This window comes from Oncorhynchus clarkii, chromosome 26, assembly GCF_045791955.1.
Source record: "Oncorhynchus clarkii lewisi isolate Uvic-CL-2024 chromosome 26, UVic_Ocla_1.0, whole genome shotgun sequence".
In the NCBI taxonomy this organism is placed as follows: domain Eukaryota; kingdom Metazoa; phylum Chordata; class Actinopteri; order Salmoniformes; family Salmonidae; genus Oncorhynchus; species Oncorhynchus clarkii.
Genome location: NC_092172.1, coordinates 23,514,529 through 23,537,267, shown reverse-complemented (window position 1 = coordinate 23,537,267; position 22,739 = coordinate 23,514,529). Strand labels below are relative to the sequence as shown.

General features: G+C 42.2%; 2 protein-coding genes across 3 annotated transcripts in view; one reads left to right on the top strand and one right to left on the bottom strand.

Moving 5' to 3' along the window:
• LOC139384915 (pleckstrin homology domain-containing family A member 7-like) overlaps window positions 1–9,144 on the bottom strand; it is a 147,613-nt gene extending 138,469 nt beyond the window's left edge. Inside the window, exons 1-3 of one of the 2 annotated variants that reach the window (XM_071129817.1) lie at window positions 9,028–9,144; window positions 8,845–8,921; window positions 8,674–8,731 (exon numbers count right to left, since the gene is read on the bottom strand). In XM_071129817.1, coding sequence (XP_070985918.1) covers window positions 8,674–8,731; window positions 8,845–8,921; window positions 9,028–9,110 — 218 coding nt within the window. In that variant the 5' untranslated portion in view covers window positions 9,111–9,144. The remainder of the gene's footprint in view (window positions 1–8,673; window positions 8,732–8,844; window positions 8,922–9,027) is intronic. The other variant, XM_071129816.1, reaches the window with a different exon arrangement.
• The window catches only part of LOC139384918 (DNA-directed RNA polymerases I, II, and III subunit RPABC5), a 235,138-nt gene that overhangs the window by 16,510 nt on the left and 195,889 nt on the right, over window positions 1–22,739 (top strand). The window lies entirely within an intron of this gene.

The window sequence follows — 22,739 nt, the reverse complement described above, 5'->3', positions numbered from 1 at the left end:
AAGGAAGTTGTTTTTTTACACTCTATTAAAAACTGATCCACTAGGGTCAAGCAGCCCCAGTGAAAGGAGAAGTACAAAGGACAGCTAAAGTTCTTACACTCTCTGTGGCAGTTTGAAAGTCAGCACTGAATTGCAAAGGTATTTTTGGCAGTTTCAAAAGCACTCAAGAGTTGAATACAGGTACTGGTGTAACCGTCAAACTGTTGAATTTGCTACACTTGACTAGGTTTGCTGAGCAGATTAACCTTGTCATCTGCATTGACGGAGATGATCATTACCATTCAAACACATGTTCCTTCAGAACAAGGGGATCTTGGTATGCTGAGGCCAAAGGTCAACTAAAGCATTGTCACGTTAGTTTGTAGCCTTCCTTCACTTGGATCTCTGCACCGGTGAAGCGTGGATTTGCTGTGTGCAGAAAGAGAATGCTTTATTAGTGGAGCCTAGAGATAAACACCTGTAGGGAAACTGAGCTGCATTTAATCTCCATTTAAAGTGTTTTGCTTCACTTCACTTCACGGCTAATTAACTCATTCTTCCCAGAGTGCCGTTATACCACAGAACAGACAATACCAATTAGAAGACTGGAGGGAGGTGGCAAATAAACAGAGATACATAATAAAAGATTGATGGAACCATCATTTCTTATTAGGTAGAAAAGTGGAGGGATATAGAAGAGAGGGAGTCTGTGTGGGTCTATATGGATATCGTACACTTCCCCCTGTCAGTCCCGCAGGTTTGCAAACCCCAAACAATAGCAACATTGTCCCAACAGGACACCATTGTACCTCAATTGGATCATTTCTCCCCTGGGGGAGCTATAGAGTTGCACTTTTCCCAAAGCATCGACTGCTCCAGCTATATGTTTTCTGGGGGAAAAACTGGGAAAACCATTTCAAAAGCTCTAGTGTAGCTACTTAAAACCAAGTGAAAGAACATTCATATCTTCAGAGTAGATTTTATCAAAATAAATACCTCTCTCAGTCTGAGTAGAAAGAATTCTAAAGAAATGCAGGTCAGGAATATAGTGCCAGATTAAAGTAACAGCCAAAGAGCCCTGGTCCACTCTGAGACAGGAGAGGTTATCTAACTAACCCACCATGTTAGAGAGCACTAGGCAGACCTCCATTCTTCCACTGGCCTACATGTAAATTAATGTGAGTTTTACTACGACCGCTCTGCCCGTCTCAACAATCCCTTCTTTGTACTCTAGCTCCGCTGGTTTCCACCAGCAACCCGCTACACAACCAGCAGACTGTTGTCACGGCAGCGCCATGTGGACTTGGATTCCACTCAGCCTGTCACAGCATGCTCCATGGACAGCAGGGGGAGGAAAGGGGGGGACCCCAAAAGCCTATACAGACAGCTCCATCCAATGATGGAGTGTGATGGAATGATGATGGGAGACTTCAACCTAAAGTGCTATTGTTTGGATGAAACCTCAACCACATCTATGTCAGTCATGGAGTAAATATGACTGGTTTAAAAAGAGTTTCTCTTTTTGACAGGGGCTATCAGTCATATAAAGCTTGACTTCACAGTTGACTGTCATATTTCTGAGAGACTGGAGGTTTGAGGAATTATCCAGCCCATGCCTCCACTCATGGTGTTTAATTTGCTGAGTGCGAGGGTGACCGGGCAGGCAGGTGGGCTATGCATTCAACGACTCGCCCATAATTACCTTAAAGACACATGGCGCCGTCCAAGATGGCAGTAAATCAAATTAAACTCCACTGTGAAGTATTGAAGAGCCCACCATTAGGTGAAAATAACAGAAGCCACATCAGCAGAAATGAATGATTCCCCAATGAGGGATAATAAAGAGGCAAAGCACATCACAAGGACAAACTCAACATCTCTCATTGGCTGTTCCAAGACATGAACACATGTTCATATTAAATGGTTAAAGAAATTTTAAAAGTCCTTGGTTGCACATGTAGTTACTTGGAAAGTACAGTTCCGAACCTGGTGTAATTACATGCAACTACACTGCAGTAACTAACGGATTTGATTAACTTTAGGTAAAGTAGCAGTAGAGTGGAACAAAGAGAACACAAGTGTGTGTCAAGTTTGAATTGTGTTGAAACCACAGCGATACTTTATGGGAATTCTAATGTCAGAATAGGGTTGTAGGACAGTCGTGACTTGGCCTGTCTCTGTCGTCTGCTGTTACCTAACCCACCAATGTTAAAACAGCACAATGACAAAGACAATGTCCAGCTAGTGCCAGAGAAGAAGACCAAAACAGGATCCTTGCTTCCATCAAGTCATTTCAGCAACAAATAACCAATTGATTTTACAGCCAGGCTGACAGTTGGGCCATCATAGATCTCCGGGTTGGCCTGTTGTTCTCTTTTCTCATCGGCCAGAGAGACGGGCACAATGACTCCCTTCATGCAGCACACAATCAAAGTGTCAGCTATAACAAATTTCTGCAATCATTTTCTTTGCCCTTTTAAAAACTCACATGTCTGAATGCCAGCTTCCTGCCTCAGTCATTTCTATAGTGTTTACATAAGGTGCGTTGAATTGTCTGTGTTACGAGTCCTCCATCTCAGAGCAACACATTTCCAATGCAACGTAGGGAGCAAGACAGCGGCACAGACAATGATATGATCTTGCACTGGGCTGTTTAGTTGGCAGGTGGGAGGACATGGATATCAGTGCCTTACATACAGGTATGTGTGTGCTGTGCTGAATGAGTTATACTCCCACGGTCCCACCAGACTAAGTCTGTCTCAGACTACTGAGGAACACACCAGACTTGAATGGGCATCCACACCAGTGTTGCTAAGCACTAGAAAGCATCTGTCTGCAACCACAGAACACTTTCATTAGTTATCAATGAGTTATTAATTAGTTATTACAACTGCTTTGAGTCAGGAGATATTAACAATATTAACACAATAGTGTTACACTGAGGCTCATGTTTGTGCTGTGTGCCGCTTGGAACAGACTTTGTTTGCTCCCAATAATTTCCTACATTCAACAAACTATTCACACAAACAAGAATACAAACATAGCAGTACAAAGCACTTTATGGCAGGCTCTCTGACTGGGGCAAGTGAGGCAAACTAAAAGAGGCATGACTGTGGACAGAGTTGCCAGTGTTTTCCAAAAGTACATAGAGTAGCCAGACAAATATAAAAAGTAGCCAACCAGACGCTCAACATTTTTTGCCAAAAGAGCTCTATTTTTGTGGCCTGGGTGATGAAACAGAGGAAGTGACAGATATAGCGGAGGCAATCAATGAAATGATGCAGTCCAGGTGAGTCCGATGAAGCGCTGGTGCGCGTAACGATGGTGACAGATGTGCGTAATGATGAGCAGCTTGGCGGCCTCGACCACCAGAGAGGCGGAGCGGGTGCAGACATGACAATCTAGGGCTAGGCCTAGTTGATCACGACTATTTTCTAAGTAAAGAGAACATTAAACCTTTTAAACATTTAACCTGTCTCTTGAGATTTAAGTCTTATTTACAGTTTTACTGCAAGATATGCCATAATAATGTTCTTATTATATATTTTATTAAAACAAAAATAGAGTAAATACATTTAAAAAAGGTTGTTTGTCCAGGTTTTATTTTTTAAATTTAAATTAATTAATTGGAGTTCGAAATTCACAACAATGTTTAAACCACATCAGGAGACCACTTTTGAGGACTTTAATTAAAGTGTGCACCTAGCAAGAGGTTGTTGTTTGGCTGTGTTTGTAGCAAAAGTGATGAGTTTGCAAAACAAATACGATAAAAATAATCGATAAAAATAATTCTGATATCATTCTGCCAGGAAAGAATATGCTACTTTGCAGTTAACATTTAATGTTTTTTGGGAAAGCCTTTCCATCTACCAGAAGATTGTTTTCATTAACATCATCGCTAATGGCTAGACTCACGCAACATACACACACAGGGGTAAGCATGGCACACCGGTATTTGGAGAGTTTCTCTCATTTTGCAGATCTTCTCAAGATCTGTCAAGTTGTATGGGGAGCGTCGCTGTACAGCTATTTTCAGGTCTCTCCAGAGATGTTTGATTGGGTTCAAGTCCGGGCTCTGGCTGGCCCACTCAAGGACATTCAGAGATTTGTTTTCCGAAGCCACTCTTGCATTGTCTTGGCTGTGTGTTTAGGGTCATTGTCCTGTTGGAAGGTGAACCTTCGCCCCAGTCTGTGGTCCTGAACGCACAGGAGCAGGTTTACATCAAGGATCTCGCTGTACTTTGCTCTGTTCATCTTTGCCTTGATCCGGACTTGTCTCCCAGTCCCTGCCGCTGAAAAACATACCCACAGCATGATACTATCACCACCATACTTCACCATAGGGATGGTGCCAGGTTTCCTCCAGATGTGAAGTTGGTCAGAGTCCTCCAAGCGGGCTGTCATTTGCCTTTTACTGAGGAGTGGCTTCCGTCTGGTCGCTCTACCATAAAGGCCTGATTGGTGGAGTGCTGCAGAGATGGTTGTCCTTCTGGAAGGTTCTCCCATTGCCAAAGGGGAACTCTGGAACTCTGTCAGAGTGACCATCGGGTTCTTGGTTCTTGCAAATTCACAAGCATCATTCCTCTCTGTAAGAAATTTGACCGCAACCAGAGATCTGTATATGAGGAGATGCTCATGTCTCCATCCTAACAATGGGAGTAGTTGTCCCAAAGGCGGGAAGACAGGCGACAAGCTTAGGTCCAAAATAAGCCCACAGACATGCATTGGGCTTGTTTTGGACAGATTTTGGTGACAGGGAAACCTCTCCCTTTGCCTCTTCCTCTCTGCTACATTTCCCCATTATTGCTTGCTTTCTGACTGACAGGCACCGATCCCATCAATAGATCGCTAGAAGATGCATATCGTTCATTCTAGCAGGAGAGGGCTCGACGGACTAGCGAATTGAAACTGTTAAATGAAAAGTAGCCTAGTTAAAATGAAGTGGAAAATGTAGGCGGCTGAAAATGAGTCTGTAACTGGCTAATAAGCTGACAGCCGGTGCTAATGGAAAACACTGATTCAAAGACAGTACAGTATGAAGACTGCTTCTCCAATAGAAATTGGCTAGCTAAGCTCATGCGTAGAAAAACGTCATCGGGTCTAACAGTCATTTTGCGCCAAACTCTGCATGTGCAGGAGGTCAAATCAAAGCCACTCCTTCGATATAAAGTCGTTTTTGACCAAAAAATTAAATGTGTCAATTTGTCTAACTACTGATGACATTGGCTCGAATCTAGGTTGTGCTGCTAGATTCTGAGAAAATTAACAACGAAGGAAGCATTTTTCCCTTCTCAAACCCCGGCCTGGTCTGTTTGACAAGCGCTCCCGGAAGTCCCGCGATGTTGCGCCTCTGGGTTTAATAACTCTGTGAATGAGTTGCTACCCACCAGAAACCACCAATGGTGAGAGGAGTCCTCCTTCCATTGGTTCACAATGAGGGACCACTGCTCATGCATTCTCTATGTCTACACTTGCTTTACAGTATCAATCAGATGTATTTTTACATCAGCAGATGTCACAAAGTGCTATACAGAAACCCAGTCTAAAACCCCAAACAACAAGCAATGCAGATGTATAAGCACGAGGCTAGGAAAAGTAGACTTGTCAGTTGTCATTGTTAACTTAATTAATCAGTTCGTTTTCAGAGTGGTCTGTTATCTGCTCTGTGTGTTTCTCCCTTTTCCAGGGACCCATCTGCTACACACTGGCAGCCAGAGCCTACAGAATTGATTCCCATCAACAATCATGATGTGAAACACTGCAGAAGGAAATACCCAGCTAGATAATGCAAATGGCTCTCTACTGAGTGTCTGGGTAAACAAATAAAATACTGTAGAGAGAGTGAGTGGTTTAATGTTACTTATGCAAATATAGCACAGCCTGTTAGTAGCCAAGAGAAAGGTAAAGACTGACAGAATGCTCTGGTAGATATGGTGGATTGGTTTTTGGGAGCCATAATCATTTTCTGTATAGAGAAAGTGTGACTTTGGGGATCCTGTACTCGCTGCCTCAAGACGGTAATCATGCTATACAGCTCTGTCACCATTAGGTCACAGACACACAAGCCCCTCTCCTGCCCCTTCCTCAGCCACACACACTCACAAACACACACAGCTAATGGAGAGAGTAGAGGTCTTGCGTATTGGAGGGTGTGAGCTGAATTTCAATAGATTTCTTTCAGTCCTGCTTGGCATTGCCCTTTATTTTCTAAATGATGTGGGCTGAAAGCAAGAGTTAATTGGCATGAGAACTTCAACAGAGCATCAATATAGCCTGTCAACCTATTGTGATGTCTGTAATCAAATCACAATATATTGTGATGCAAAACTGAACCATACATGTTCAAACACTCCATGCAGGCGTATCCGTGGGACAGATGGGACATTACATCACATCAGCGTGTGTGTGTGTGTGTGTGTGTGTGTGTGTGTGTGTGTGTGTGTGTGTGTGTGTGTGTGTGTCGTAAAGCAGCATCATGTGTGTGTTCAGTCCTCTCTCTTCCTCAAACACAGATGCTCTAAATAGTAAGAAAGAAAATTAAAAGTAGGATATTATCTAGCTACAGATCCTGAAGATAAGCAAACATTACCTTATTCCAAACAATATAGGATTAGGTTACGTTGGTCAAACACAATCATTTTTTTCATTCATCTCACCTTTGGGGATTGCTGTCAAAATAACAGGAAATGCATTTCAAGGTGCTGGTTTATAATAGGCCTGGGTAATTTCTATCTGATACCTAAAGTAAGCATAGGCTACTGATGCATAGGTTAGGCTAAAAGGGTAAAGACAGCAGTCTATGATTTTACAAAACTATAGATAAATGACTTAATAAATCATAATAAAATGGTCCTGAAAAATACAATTAGTGGTTGGCAATCAGTGGAGGCTCCTCAGAGGAAAAAGGGGAGGACATAAAAATAAAAATGGTAAAACATTAAAAAAGTTATACTAAATATAATCATGTCACCAAATAATTGATTAAAACACACTATTTTGCAAAGAAGGTCTCCAGTAGAACCATGCTGTAGCCGGAGGACAGCTAGCTTCCGTCCTCCTCTGGGTACATTGACTTCAATACAAAACCTAGGAGGCTCATGGTTCTCACCCCCTTCCATAGAAATTATGACAACTCCGAAAGACGTCCTCCAACCTATCAGAGCTCTTGCAGCATGATCTGACATGTTGTCCACCCAATCAAAGGATTAGATAATTAATCTAGTATCGAAAGCATAGGCTACAGCTAGCTAGTACTGCAGTGTATAAAATGTGGTGAGTAGTTGACTCAGAGAGATAAAGACAGTAGTTGAACAGTTTTGAACAAAATAACTTATTCCAAAATGAAAGAGAAGCAAGAGAGAAATAGAGGGGAGATTTTCATTTTCATATTTCTTCACTTTCAGTTTCACTTAAAGTTACTTAGCTAGCTAGTTTAGCCTACTGGAACACCCTGCTCAAACAGAGGGATGCTATGTCAGCTATCTGGCTATGACTATCCAACACATGGAACTCTTCCAAGTCAAGGTAAGCTTTTGGTTTTATTAATTGAATTCCAGCGGGGCCCGCCGGTGTAACTGCTTACTGACTGTACACTAACGTTACTGTATTATTGAAGTGGGTTTACTAACGTGTTAGTTCAATTAGCTATGCTGACTATGACGTTACTTTAGCTAATATGTGACAACAATGTTGCTGTGTGTAGAGGTTTGGCTTGATGTGCTGTGCATTGAAGTCCAGAAGCAAAGGGAAGAGGTGAGAGGAGAGTGCATAGATGCTAGAATGATTACAATGTGCCTGCTATGTAAGTGAACTGTGTTAACGCGTGTATTCATTCCACCTATTCTGTTGAAAAGAAATCTTAGAAACGGAAGCAAACTGAACAAAACAGGGATAAACATACCTGAATTTGTCCAACAAAAACTCTAGTTTGCAACTGTTGGACTAATGATTACACCCTATATCAGCAAGCAAGAGTGTGCAAGGCTGTATTGAATGTCACTGTCTGTCACCTCATTTGTCTCTTGACCTGTGTGCAATTCATAGGCTAGGTTGTAGCAACCTCATGATGAGTATAGGGAAAAATGTTGTATCATGTAGTAGCCTAAACCTATTGCTGTTACATTGAACTGGGTGAATGGAATATGAATGACAGTCATCCCAATTTGCTGTAATAAAATAAGGCCAAGATCATGGAAAAAAAACTCTTAAACGGCTCTGACCGCCACTGTTGGCAATGGCATTGCAATATAGTGTATCATATAAAGCCTGAATAGCCTAACATAGCAGAAATCCCTGAGTAAACATTTGCATGAAGTTGTAGGCTATGCTATACGTTCAGCCTGTAGCCTAATAGTTGTCTCATAAAGGGCTCGTCAGGAGCAATAGACTCTCTCTGAATTTCTGTGACATTCAGAAAACCTAATCAACAAACTAGTGCGTTGTGTCCTAGTGCAACATTGTATCCATGAGCACCTGGGGTATTTTTATGTGTAACCGTGAGAAAGAAAGTGATGGTTTGCATTGCAACGCCATCATTGCTCAACCCGCTGCAATTGATGCATTTAAAAGACTGCATGCCTTCAAGCGTGCTACCGACACAACAATACTCCTACAGCTATGAGCTATTTGAGCTCGAATCGGACGTTATTGGAGCCACGCACATCCCATACATTAACAACATAAAGCTGCACTCACTCAATGAAGTAGCTGGCCCCCTCGTCCGAGAATCCTTCTTCCCATCCCAGTGGTAAATCTAAAACATGAATACAATGGGCTGCGTGAATCTATACATATCTAGATGTGGTAGGCTAAAGCACAATGTGTACAGCAGTCATGAAATATCGTATTATTAATTCCTGCGCGTACCTGATCTTATCATGTGTCCAGAGTTGACAGGTTCACTCGTACGAGGATGGAGCCAAGTAGTGCTGTGAGTTTTATCACTGAAAGAAAGACACCTGTTACTGGACGAGGATAACGTGAATAACTGCGCAATTAACCCGTTTCATCAGTAAAACGTAAAGTTAAATCATCACAGTGCATGCTCACCTGATGAAGAAGACCCTGCCATCTCGATAAACTCCATAGGACCAGTGGTCAGGTAGAGTGTCCCGCCCGAGCGGTGCCGCCATGATTCCGGCTTCTTGTTCAAGCTATTTCATGCTCTAATCCCCTCCGCAGAGTTTTCAGACCAATGATCACCGCTAGGGCTGTATTCTTTTAAAGGGGAAGACCAAACTTGTAAAAAGTCCTAAAGCCAGCGCGAAGACATACCAAAGCGTGCGTGGTTGGCTGTGGTTGAATCTAATGCGGTGCGTAAAACATGGTTCTCCAATTCAGTTCAATCAAGCGCAGTATTGTTATGCATCACAAGGGTGCAGCTACAGTAATTACACATAAGGAATGCGTTGAAAAGATTTCAGCATTAACACCCTATTTGAGAAGATTAACATCCCTAAACAATAGTCCGTCACACGAAAATTCCAAAACTCAACTGAACGATTTTTCCTGCAGTAATGACGTCACGCACAGTAGCCTAAACTACAAATTATATAGCATTTCCTGATGAATCTAAGATAGCCTTTAAGCCTATGGCCTGTGGAACATACAGGTAGGTAGCTGGCAAAATAAAGACAACACCAACATATAGTGTCTAAATAGGGCGTTGGTCCACCACGAGCCGCCAGAACGGCTTCAATGCGCCTTAGCATAGATGTGTTTGGATCTCTATTGGAGGGATGCGATATTCCATTATTTAGTGTTTTGTTGATGGTGGGGGAAGCCCAGGTTCATAATCTCCCATACAGTATTCACACCAATCGATTTTTTTCCACAATTTGTTACGTTGCAGCCTTAATCTAAAATTGATTAAATGATTTTTTCCACTCATAAATCTACACATAATATTCCATAATGACAATGCATTATGCTCCATTGTTAAGAATGAAAAACATAATTATCTTATTTACATAAGTGTTCATACCATTTGCTATGATTCTCGAAATTGAGCTCAGGTGCATCCTGACCATCCTTGAGATGTTTCTACAACTTGATTGGCATCCACCGGTGCAAAATGCAATTGATTGGACATAATTTGGAAAGCAACACACCTGTCTATATAAGGTGCCACAATAGACAGTGCATGTCAGAGCAAAAACCAAGCCATGAGGTCAAAAGGAATTGTCCGTAGAGCTCCGAGACAGATCTGGGGAAGGGTAACAAAAAATGTCTGCAGCATTGAAGTACACAATGGCCTCCATCATTCTTAAATGGAATAAGTTTGGAACCACCAAGACTCTTCCTAGAGCTGGCTGCCCTGTGGAGGTGGGAGAACCTTCCAGAAGGACAACCGTCTTTGCAGCACTCCTCCAATCAGGCCTTTATGGTAGAGTGGCCAGACGGAAGCCACTCCTCAGTAAAAGGCACATGACAACCCACTTGGAGTTTGCCAAAAGGCACCTTATGACCATGAATAACAAGATTCTCTGGTCTGATGAAACCAAGATTGAACTCTTTTGCCTGAATGCCAAGCTTCACGTCTGGAGGAAACCTGGCACCATCGCTACGGTGAAGCATGGTGGTGGCAGCATCATGCTGTGGGTATGTTTTTCAGCGGCAGGGACTGGGAGACTAGTCAGGATCGAGGGAAGGATGAACAGAGCAAAGTACAGAGAGATGCTTGATGAAAACCTTCTCCAGAGCGCTCAGGACCTCCGACTGGGATGAAGTTTCACCTTCCAACATGACAACAACCCTAAGTACACAGACAAGAAAGGAGTGGCTTTGGGACAAGTCTCTGGATGTACTTGAGTGGGCCAGCCAGAGCCAGGACTTGAACCTGATCGAACATTTCTGGAGATAGCTGAAAATAGCTGTGCAGCAAAGCTCCCAATCCAACCTGACAGAGCTTGAGAGGATCTGCAGAGAAAAATGGGAGAAACTCCCCAAATACAGGTGTGCCAAACTTGTAGCGTCCTACCCAAGAATATTCAAGGCTGTAATCGCTGCCAAAGGTGCTTCAACAAAGTACTGAGTAAAAGGTCTGAATACTTATCTAAACTTTTTCAAAGTCACTGAGATCTCTTCTTCCAACCATGGCTAGCCAAAATAATGGCCAACATTTTTATACATGACCCTAAGCATGAAGGGATGTTAGTTGCTTAATTTACTCAGAAACCACATATATGTGTGGAAGTAATGCTTTTAATATACTTTGTATCCCTCATTTTAATATACTTTGTATCCCTCAGTTTGCTTTATTTTGGCAGTTACCTGTAAGGTTATGGAACATTTGTGCCACTTTCACGTGGTAGTCGGAAATTAATTTCTGACTTGCTAATTGGTTGTAGTATAGACTTGCAGCCAGGGGTGTCATGCACCCCAAACATCTGAGGCACAAAGTAGGTGAGGAAGTCTTGGGGGTGGTCCAGAAGGGGGGCATTTTTCAAACACCTGAAACAGCATTTTCCTGCAATTTAGAGCCATAATCATTATACTTAATTCTGTCAAATATGTATTTTTTCTGCATATCTATGCATACTTCTTGAGCTGTCTGTATCATCCTGACTTGTGCTAAAAAAGAAAATTAAGAAACCTGCTAATTTGCATTTCTGCTAAAATCTGTGTAAAAGATTGAAAGGAATGTGTCTTATTCAGTACATTGTTATTGCTTGCTTTTCTAAAGTCTACCAACCTTGCCAGCAGACATGCCAGCAGACATGCCAGCTAAGATATTTAGACAATCTCTAACTTGATAGCCTGAAATGGCTTCTTGGTAGCTAGTTACAGGGTTGGGAGATTGGGAACCTATCTGGGCTAGTTAAAGCCAACTTCATAAAATTGCTAGGTGGCTACTACAGAGAAACTACAGGACAAATCGGATGGGTATGATGCTTCTGCGTACCGCTTTCAACCAGTTAGCAAGTAGTGCGTTTCCTAGTTACAACCAGCACGTGAACGCGGCATATGTACAGTGGGGCAAAAAAGTATTTAGTCAGCCACCAATTGTGCAAGTTCTCCCACTTAAAAAGATGAGAGAGGCCTGTAATTTTCATCATAGGTACACTTCAACTATGACAGACAAAATGAGAAAAAAAATCCAGAAAATCGCATTGTAGGATTTTTTTGGGGGGAATTTATTTGCAAATTATGGTGGAAAATAAGTATTTGGTCACCTACAAACAAGCAAGATTTCTGGCTCTCACAGACCTGTAACTTCTTCTTTAAGAGGCTCCTATGTCCTCCACTCATTACCTGTATTAATGGCACCTGTTTGAGCTTGTTATCAGTATAAAAGACACCTGTCCACAACCTCAAACAGTCACACTCCAAACTCCACTATGGCCAAGACCAAAGAGCTGTCGAAGGACACCAGAAACAAAATTGTAGACCTGCACCAGGCTGGGAAGACTGAATCCCAAAAATCCCAGAACCACACGGGGGGACCTATTGAATGACCTGCAGAGAGCTGGGACCAAAGAAACAAAGCCTACCATCAGTAACACACTACGCCGCCAGGGACTCATCCTGCAGTGCCAGACGTGTCCCCCTGCTTAAGCCAGTACATGTCCAGGCCCATCTGAAGTTTGCTAGAGAGCATTTGGATGATCCAGAAGAAGATTGGGAGAATGTCATATGGTCAGATGAAACCAAAATATAACTTTTTGGTAAATGTCAACTCGTAGTGTTTGGAGGACAAAGAATGCTGAGTTGCATCCAAAGAACACCATACCTACTGTGAAGCATGGGGGTGGAAACATCATGCTTTGGGGCTGTTTGTCTGCAAAGGGACCAGGACGACTGATCCGTGTAAAGGAATGAATGAATGGGGCCATGTATCGTGAGATTTTGAGTGAAAACCTCCTTCAATCAGCAAGGGCATTGAAGATGAAACATGGCTGGGTCTTTCAGCATGACAATGATCCCAAACACACCGCCGGGGCAACGAAGGAGTGGCTTCGTAAGAAGCATTTCAAGGTCCTGGAGTGGCCTAGCCAGTCTCCAGATCTCAACCCCATAGAAAATCTTTGGAGGGAGTTGAAAGTCTGTGTTGCCCAGCATCAGCCCAAAAACATCACTGCTCTATAGGAGATCTGCATGGAGGAATGGGCCAAAATACCAGCAACAGTGTGTGAAAACCTTGTGAAGACTTACAGAAAACGTTTGACCTCTGTCTTTGCCAACAAAGGGTATATAACAAAGTATTGAGATAAACTTTTGTTATTGACCAAATACTTATTTTCCACCATAATCTGCAAATAAATTCATAAAAAATCCTACAATGTGATTTTCTGGAATTTTTTTCTCATTTTGTCTGGCATAGTTGAAGTGTACCTATGATGAAAATTACTTTTTAAGTGGGAGAACCTGCACAATTGGTGGCTGACTAAATACTTTTTTGCCCCACTGTACATATAAATTGGCCATAAATACAGCTAGGGCATTATAACTTATACAAAGTTTGCGTTGTTAATTTATAACACTGGACACTGTCACGTTCGTCGGATGAATTAGACCAAGGTGCAGCGTGGTAGGCGAACATCTTACTTTATTACAAATGAACACCGAAAAAACAACAAAATACAAAACAAATGTAAAATTCTGCAGGCTACACAGCACCTATACAAAATCAAGATCCCACAAACTAAAGGGGGAAAAAAGGCTGCCTAAGTATGATCCCCAATCAGAGACAACGATAGACTCTGATTTGGAACCATACCAGGCCAAACAAAGAAATAGGAAAACTAGAATGCCCACCCAAATCACACCCCGACCTAACCAAATAGAGAAATAAAAAGACTCTCTAAGGTCAGGGTGTGACAGGCACATGATAAGATTGTGCTTCCTTCTAGTGTGGTGAAAAATACATAACACAAACTATTCAACATGGTCTGCAAAATGAGTCTCTCTATCTTACAGATTAAATGTACAGATGTAGGATCTTAATTTGAGCCAGTTTTCTACATACAGCAGGAAATGTGAATTATGTGGATTATAATTTATGGACATTTTTGTAGAGGTTCATACATTTTTCGTTAGGACAAATCAAGTCTGAAATATAAAAGTGGAAATGACTAACTTTAGAAGCATTTTAAACTCAAATAGGGTGAATTCGGAATGAGTGGGACATCATATAAACTGGGACAGCTTAATCCTGACGTGTTTATTTATTGGTCTGACAAGAGAAAATCAAAACTATTGTTACTATGCCTTTGCAGAGAAATAGGGTTGCAAAGGGTTGGAAACTTTCCGGTAAATTTCTGGAAATTTTCCATGGGAAGTTAAGCCCTGGAATTTGGGGAATTTTGCTTAAATTCATCAAATAAGTTAGCTTATAACAGTGAACCTTTTTTGTGGGTTACACATGGCAATTCTAGGTCTTTGGTTAAACTATCCCCAATTCAATGGAATTGCAACTCTCTGCATGCACAGTGCATTCTTCCATCACATGTGCAGTGGACTCTTCCATCACATGTACAGTTTAATCTCAAGATCTTGCACACTAATGAGATGCTACTGAGCCCACACTACTACATTGTCTGAGCCAAGGACTACATGCTTTCTGGTCAATTTTGATTACAGTACTGGATTATTTTTTGTTAACTAGTAAATAGTAGCCTACAGCAAAAGTGTGTTTAAACCATTTCTAACTTGTTAACAATTTCTGCTAGTTAGTTTTTGCTACCATGTGGGGTTTAGCTTGCTTGAGCCTGCTAACTGAAGAGTGTTAATTCACCTGTTTCCATACATGTTTCATTTTAAAACATTTATCTTACAAAGGAGTTGTTTAATCTAACTCCTTAACTATTTATCTGTACATGGAATTGTATTTTTTTAAACTAATTTATTTCTAATCTTTATAAGAAAATGCCACGGGCACTATCTGATGTGTGGAGATATTTCACTGCAGCTAATGTAGAAGGAAAAGCTGTGTACAGTGCCTTGCGAAAGTATTCGGCCCCCTTGAACTTTGCGACCTTTTGCCACATTTCAGGCTTCAAACATAAAGATATAAAACTGTATTTTTTTGTGAAGAATCATCAACAAGTGGGACACAATCATGAAGTGGAACGACATTTATTGGATATTTCAAACTTTTTTAACAAATCAAAAACTGAAAAATTGGGCGTGCAAAATTATTCAGCCCCCTTAAGTTAATACTTTGTAGCGCCACCTTTTGCTGCGATTACAGCTGTAAGTCGCTTGGGGTATGTCTCTATCAGTTTTGCACATTGAGAGACTGAATTTTTTTCCCATTCCTCCTTGCAAAACAGCTCGAGCTCAGTGAGGTTGGATGGAGAGCATTTGTGAACAGCAGTTTTCAGTTCTTTCCACAGATTCTCGATTGGATTCAGGTCTGGACTTTGACTTGGCCATTCTAACACCTGGATATGTTTATTTTTGAACCATTCCATTGTAGATTTTGCTTTATGTTTTGGATCATTGTCTTGTTGGAAGACAAATCTCCGTCCCAGTCTCAGGTCTTTTGCAGACTCCATCAGGTTTTCTTCCAGAATGGTCCTATATTTGGCTCCATCCATCTTCCCATCAATTTTAACCATCTTCCCTGTCCCTGCTGAAGAAAAGCAGGCCCAAACCATGATGCTGCCACCACCATGTTTGACAGTGGGGATGGTGTGTTCAGCTGTGTTGCTTTTACGCCAAACATAACGTTTTGCATTGTTGCCAAAAAGTTCCATTTTGGTTTCATCTGACCAGAGCACCTTCTTCCACATGTTTGGTGTGTCTCCCAGGTGGCTTGTGGCAAACTTTAAACAACACTTTTTATGGATATCTTTAAGAAATGGCTTTCTTCTTGCCACTCTTCCATAAAGGCCAGATTTGTGCAATATACGACTGATTGTTGTCCTATGGACAGAGTCTCCCACCTCAGCTGTAGATCTCTGCAGTTCATCCAGAGTGATCATGGGCCTCTTGGCTGCATCTCTGATCAGTATTCTCCTTGTATGAGCGGAAAGTTTAGAGGGACGACCAGGTCTTGGTAGATTTGCAGTGGTCTGATACTCCTTCCATTTCAATATTATCGATTGCACAGTGCTCCTTGGGATGTTTAAAGCTTGGGAAATCTTTTTGTATCCAAATCCGGCTTTAAACTTCTTCACAACAGTATCTCGGACCTGCCTGGTGTGTTCCTTGTTCTTCATGATGCTCTCTGCGCTTTTAACGGACCTCTGAGACTATCACAGTGCAGGTGCATTTATACGGAGACTTGATTACACACAGGTGGATTGTATTTATCATCATTAGTCATTTAGGTCAACATTGGATCATTCAGAGATCCTCACTGAACTTCTGGAGAGAGTTTGCTGCACTGAAAGTAAAGGGGTTGAATAATTTTGCACGCCCAATTTTTCAGTTTTTGATTTGTTAAAAAAGTTTGAAATATCCAATAAATGTCGTTCCACTTCATGATTGTGTCCCACTTGTTGTTGATTCTTCACAAAAAAATACAGTTTTATATCTTTATGTTTGAAGCCTGAAATGTGGCAAAAGGTCGCAAAGTTCAAGGGGGCCGAATACTTTCGCAAGGCACTGTACATTTGCCAATGTTGTGCCTAATCATATGTGAAGAATGCAACAAAGATGCAGAATCATCTGGCCAAGTGCATAAAGTTCCCTCAGCGCTCACAACAAGCAACCTCTGACAAAAGTATTTTTACCTCTATTCGAGGTGAAAATGATGAATCAGACACCTTATCGATAGCAACAGCTCATGGTCCTCCTGGAAACAGAAATGCTGATGAATGTCTTGCTCGAGCTGTGTATGCAACTGGTTCCCCTCTGATGCTCACAGGCAATGTGTATTGGAAGAGATTTCTGAATGTTCTTTGCCCAGCATACACCCTTCCAACCAGACATGCTTTATCTACTAATTTGCTGGATGCAGAGTTCAACAGAGTTCAAGTGAAGGTCAAGCAAATCATAGGGAAAGCAGACTGTATTGCAATCATCAATGATGGGTGGTTGAATGTTCGAGGGCAAGGAATAATTAACTACATCATCTCCACTCCTCAACCAGTATTCTACAAGAGCAGAGACACACCAGTCTCTACATTGCAGATGAGCTGAAGACAGTCATCAATGACCTTGGACCACAGAAGGTATTTGAACTGATGACAGACAATGCAATCACATCACACCCATTGGCTGTGCTGCTCATACATTGAATGTGCTCCTCAAAGACATCATGGCACTGAAATCAATGGATACATTCTACAAGAGAGCCAAGGAAATGGTTAGGTATGTGAAGGGTCATCAAGTTATAGCAGCAATCTATCTCACCAAGCAAAGTGAGAAGAATAAGAGAACCACATTGAAGCTGCCCAGCAACACCCGTTGGTTGGGGTGGTGTTGTCATCATGTTTGACAGTCTCTTTGTGGGGAAGAAGTCTCTCCATGAAATGGCCATATCATAGTCTGCTGAAATGGACAGCCCCATCAAGAGGATGCTCATGGATGATGTATTTTGGGAGAGAGTGGTAAGCAGCCTGAAACTCCTGAAAACTATAGCAGTAGCCATTGCACGGATTGAGGGAGACAGTGCCATCCGGTCTGACTCTGCTTGCAGATGTAAGAGAAGAAATCCGTACTGCCCTGCTCACTTCACAGTTGCTCCAAGCAGAGGAAACTGCAGTTCTGAAATGCATCAAAAAGCATGAAGACTTCTGCCTGAAGCCCATACATGCCACAGCTTACATGTTGGACCCCAAGTATGCTGGCAAGAGCATCCTGTCTGGTGCAGAGATCAACACGTTCTATGGTGTCATCACTACTGTGGCTCGCCACCTTGGCCTGGTTGAGGGCAAGTTTCTTGGCAGTCTGGCGACAATTGTCAATACAATTGTCTACTTATGATAAGGTAAAAGGTTTATGTCACCATATGGTATGGTAAATATATCCGCTGCAAAAAAAACATCTACATTTAAATGGTATTAATATTAATTCCTGTTAATTCCCATGGAAAGTTTTCAGCTCTGAATATTCCCCAAAATGTGCAAGCCTACAGAGAAATCACATGATCAGAATCACATCACTTAATTGTGGGGTGAGCTTCAAACAGGAAGCTCACCCCACGACGCACACAGTAAGATCAGTGACAATTATTTTTCTCCGCTCATTTTTTTTATTGAATTAAAATGGCTATAATTTTGACTCATCAGCACCCTCAGCACCCTTACTTCCCATGGCTATGGCAACATCTTGAGAATTTCAGAAATGTATCATGTGTAGGACTAATATTTTGGATAGATGTTGAAAGAGGTTACAGAAAGATTCTCAACAACAAAAGAGTGATGAAATCTACATCGGTATAGGCTATGCAAATCTGTATTTCTTTAACGGTAAATAGTGCCTGAAGCTGCACTGTCAAAATTGGATACGGACAGAAATTTCCTAAAATATGCATCTGGCTGTGCTGTAATGGGACTATTATCCCATGCCTTACATTGTCCTCACAGTCCTCACACCCCAGGTCCAGCAGCTATCAGGTTTCTCTGAGTGAGAGACTTCCCAGTAACAAAAATACACTGACATGGCAGGACCTCTCTCAAGAGCAGGGCAAGTTCACATAAAAAGAAACAACTGCTCAGGAGGCCATTGTTGTCATCAGAGAAAGGCTATAAATAGCCAGCTTTATTGTGTGGTATGGCTGACAATATGTTAAATAGCAGTAAGTGAATTAATGATGCATCTACAATCCGACTCAATCTGTGTGCGTGTGTGTATGTGACAATGTGTGTGATAGTGTGTGTGGCATGTACACACAAAGCTGGTTTAGCTGTGGATCTGTTAGCTTCACGTCTCTCTCACTGCAGCTGCAGGCCTTAAGGACAGAGAGCCTTCCCAACCATGACACATTACAATAATGCTTACACTGCATCAAACAGACCTGCCCAATTTCCTGATGCTGCCCATAAATTCAACTTGGGGTGTGAGGCAAAGCTCAAAGTCACAGTACAGAGTAGAGCAGGCTACATCTCCATAAGTAAAGAGGGAAAAGAGCTGTATCACTGGACATCAAAAAAGGAAGACAACATATAATGTCTGGCCTCTTTCCAATGTATTTATGACAACCTTTATTTTTACTATAGCCATTTGAATGCACATATTCCTCATGATTCAGAATGAGTGGATTACATCTCAATATATATGGGGTGGCAGGTAGCCTAGTGGTTAGAGCGTTGGACTAGGAACCGTAAAGGTTGCTAGATCGAATTCCTGAGCTGACAAGGTAAAAATCTGTTGTTCTGCCCTGAACAAGGCAGTTAACCCACTGTTCCTAGGCTGTCATTGTAAATAATAATTTGTTTTTCACTGACTTGCCTAGTTAAATAAAAAATAGTACTGCCATCAGGCTTTTAAATTTTTTTTTACCAATGCAGTGTTTTATCTAAAAATGTTCTTACTGAACAGTCTCCTGGTCCAATACATTTTTAAAAGGACTAAAAGAAGATAAATAACTCTCCATATCCTCGTGGGCTTCCTGTTAGGTAAAGGTTATCAATCTCCTTCCTTCCTAGACTAAAACAACCCAGAGTACACTCCCAGGGAGCAGAAAGCATCAAACATCCCACTGCAATATAAATATTTGATCACTGAATCCCTATTGAGGAGGCTTTGCTGGCCTGTCCCCCATTGGTTTGATGTACTGTTACTCTGGAATGATGGTGTGAAATCAAACACGCTTCTTCTCCAAATCCTATTGACTACAGATATTATACATCAAATGAGCTCTTTTTGAAAACCTGCCTTGATGATCACTGCTTTGCGTGATATATTGTTGTCTCTACCTTCTTTCCTTTGTGCTGTTGTCTGTGCCCGATAATGTTTGTGCCATGTTTTGTGCTGATACCATGTCGTGCTGCTACCATGTTGTTGTCATGTTGTGTTGCTACCATGCTGTGTTGTGTGTTGCTGCCATGCTATGTTGTTGTCTTAGGTCTCTCTTTATGTAGTGTTGTGGTGTCTCTCTTGTCGTGATGTGTGTTTTGTCCTATATTTTTATCTTTAATCCCAGCCCCTGTCCCCGCAGGAGGTCTTTTGCCAGGCCGTTATTGTAAATAAGAATTTGTTCTTAACTGACTTGCCTAGTTAAATAGATTTTAAATCAAATTTAAAATTAAAACAAACTAAGCCAAAAGTTTGAGGTCGTGTTTCCGTAGTGGTGGTGATCTGTCTTCATTGTTGACTCTGCAAACAATAGATGAAGTTAGGTGAGCCAAATATCATGCTAATGTTAATTTTATTGTATCAGTATAACACACAAAAATAAGCATTTGAAAATAACTTTTGTAAATATCAATGGAACATAAAGAATAACTTATTGTTGCTGATGAGTGACAGGAACTCTGAGTGGTGACGTTATACCGTGTTCACATGCTAGTCGGAACTAGGAATCTCAGAAATGTCCATTGAATGTGGCACGTGTATAACTACAACCAGTTAGCAAGAGTTGGATATTTCTGCATTTCCTACTTCCCTCTAGCACATAAACGCTGCATTAGGCATTCAAAGCAAGGCTGCTGAGGGAGAGGGCCAGTGATGAGAGGTTGACAGCTCTCCGATCCCATAGGACCACAGTTATAGAGTCCTTTGTCAAGAGAGTTGTCCATCTGCCTTTCTCATTCCACTGAATCCCTCTGCAGCAACTCAGTCCTGGAGACACATCACAAACTATGAATAACTGTATCTGCAAGTAGCAGTCTGAGGAGGAAAAAACATGAGCATTTTAACTAGGATCAGTCGCTGTACTGCACTAAGTCATCTACACTGGGGTGGTGTGCATTCACCGAAAGCATTTCAGACAGAGAAAAACTCCAAACCATGAACCCTGGGGCAGAGGGGGAAATAAGACTGCAGTCCCCAGTCAACCTTTCTCCACTATTCTCTCTCTCTCCCTCTAACACACACGGTAGTGATGCACAGTCCTGCACAGCTCTGCAGTATAGGCGCTGCTGCTGATTCCTGCCTCTCCACTGCCAGAGGCTCACAATGCAGCAAGGTGACTCAATGTTATCGTCCTCTCCTAGGAGGCAGCAACTCCGGCTGAATCAGTGCTAGCTGAAGGGGCTCTGCAGCAAATGCAATAAAGATCTTACAGGCAATCTGATATATCACACCAAGATGGCATTTCACTCCTCAGGCACTAAAACCATGCCCCTGTCTAACACAGATACTGATACACCAAGATATACTGATACAAAATCAATACGTGTGACACCTTCATTACCTGTTATTCTTTTAGCAGAATAAAGCTAGCCTCAGTAATGCATGATAAATCTCCAGAAAAAAAGATCACAGAACAGCTCACCCCTTAGTAATGCTTCTATTTATAGGCTCCTGCTTTCAAGGAACTTTAGGGACCATATTGGTAATATGATCTTATGTTTTCTTTGATGACTGACAGCCAAAATGTACAGATATCTAAACCAGAGGCTATCAAATATTTACAATGATTAATGACGAATTAAAGATGAATTATTATAGCCATTTGAATGCACGTATTCCTCATGATTCAGAAGGAGTGGATTACATCTCAACATACACAAATAAAGGGAACACTAAAATAACACATCCTAGATCTGAATGAATGAAATATTCTTATTAAATACTTTTTTCTTTACATAGTTGAATGTGCTGACAACAAAATCACACAAAAAGTATCAATGGAAATCAAATGTATCAATGGAGGTATGGATTTGGAGTCACACTCAAAATTAAAGTGGAAAACCACACTACAGGCTGATCCAACTTTGATGTAATGTCCTTAAAACAAGTCAAAATGAGGCTCAGTAGTGTGTGTGGCCTCCACGTGCCTGTATGACCTCCCTACAACACCTGGAAATGCTCCTGATGAGGTGGCGGATGGTCTCCTGAGGGATCTCCTCCCAGACCTGGACTAAAGCATCCGCCAACTCCTGGACAGTCTGTGGTGCAACGTGGCGTTGGTGGATGGAGCGAGGCATGATGTCCCAGATGTGCTCAATTGGATTCAGGTCTGGGGAATGGGCGGGCCAGTCCATAGCATCAATGCCTTCCTCTTGCAGGAACTGCTGACACACTCCAGCCACATGAGGTCTAGCATTGTCTTGCATTAGGAGGAACCCAGGGCCAACCGCACCAGCATATGGTCTCACAAGGGGTCTGAGGATCTCATCTCGGTACCTAATGGCATGCTACCTCTGGCGAGCACATGGAGGGCTGTGCGGCCCCCCAAAGAAATGCCACCCCACACCATGACTGACCCACCGCCAAACCGGTCATGCTGGAGGATGTTGCAGGCAGCAGAACGTTCTCCGCGGCGTCTCCAGACTGTCACGTCTGTCACGTGCTCAGTGTGAACCTGCTTTCATCTGTGAAGAGCACAGGGCACCAGTGGCGAATTTCCCAATCTTGGTGTTCTCTGGCAAATGCCAAACGTCCTGCACGGTGTTGGGCTGTAAGCACAACCCCCACCTGTGGATGTCGGGCCCTCATACCACCCTCATGGAGTCAGTTTTTGTCCGTTTGAGCAGTTACGTGCACATTTGTGGCCTGCTGGAGGTCATTTTGCAGGGCTCTGGCAGTGCTCCTCCTAGCACAAAGGCGGGGGTAGCGGTCCTGCTGTTGCCCTCCTCCACGTCTCCTGATGTACTGGCCTGTCTCCTGGTAGCGCCTCCATGCTCTGGACACTACGCTGACAGACACAGCAAACCTTCTTGCCACAGCTCGCATTGATGTGCCATCCTGGATGAGCTGCACTA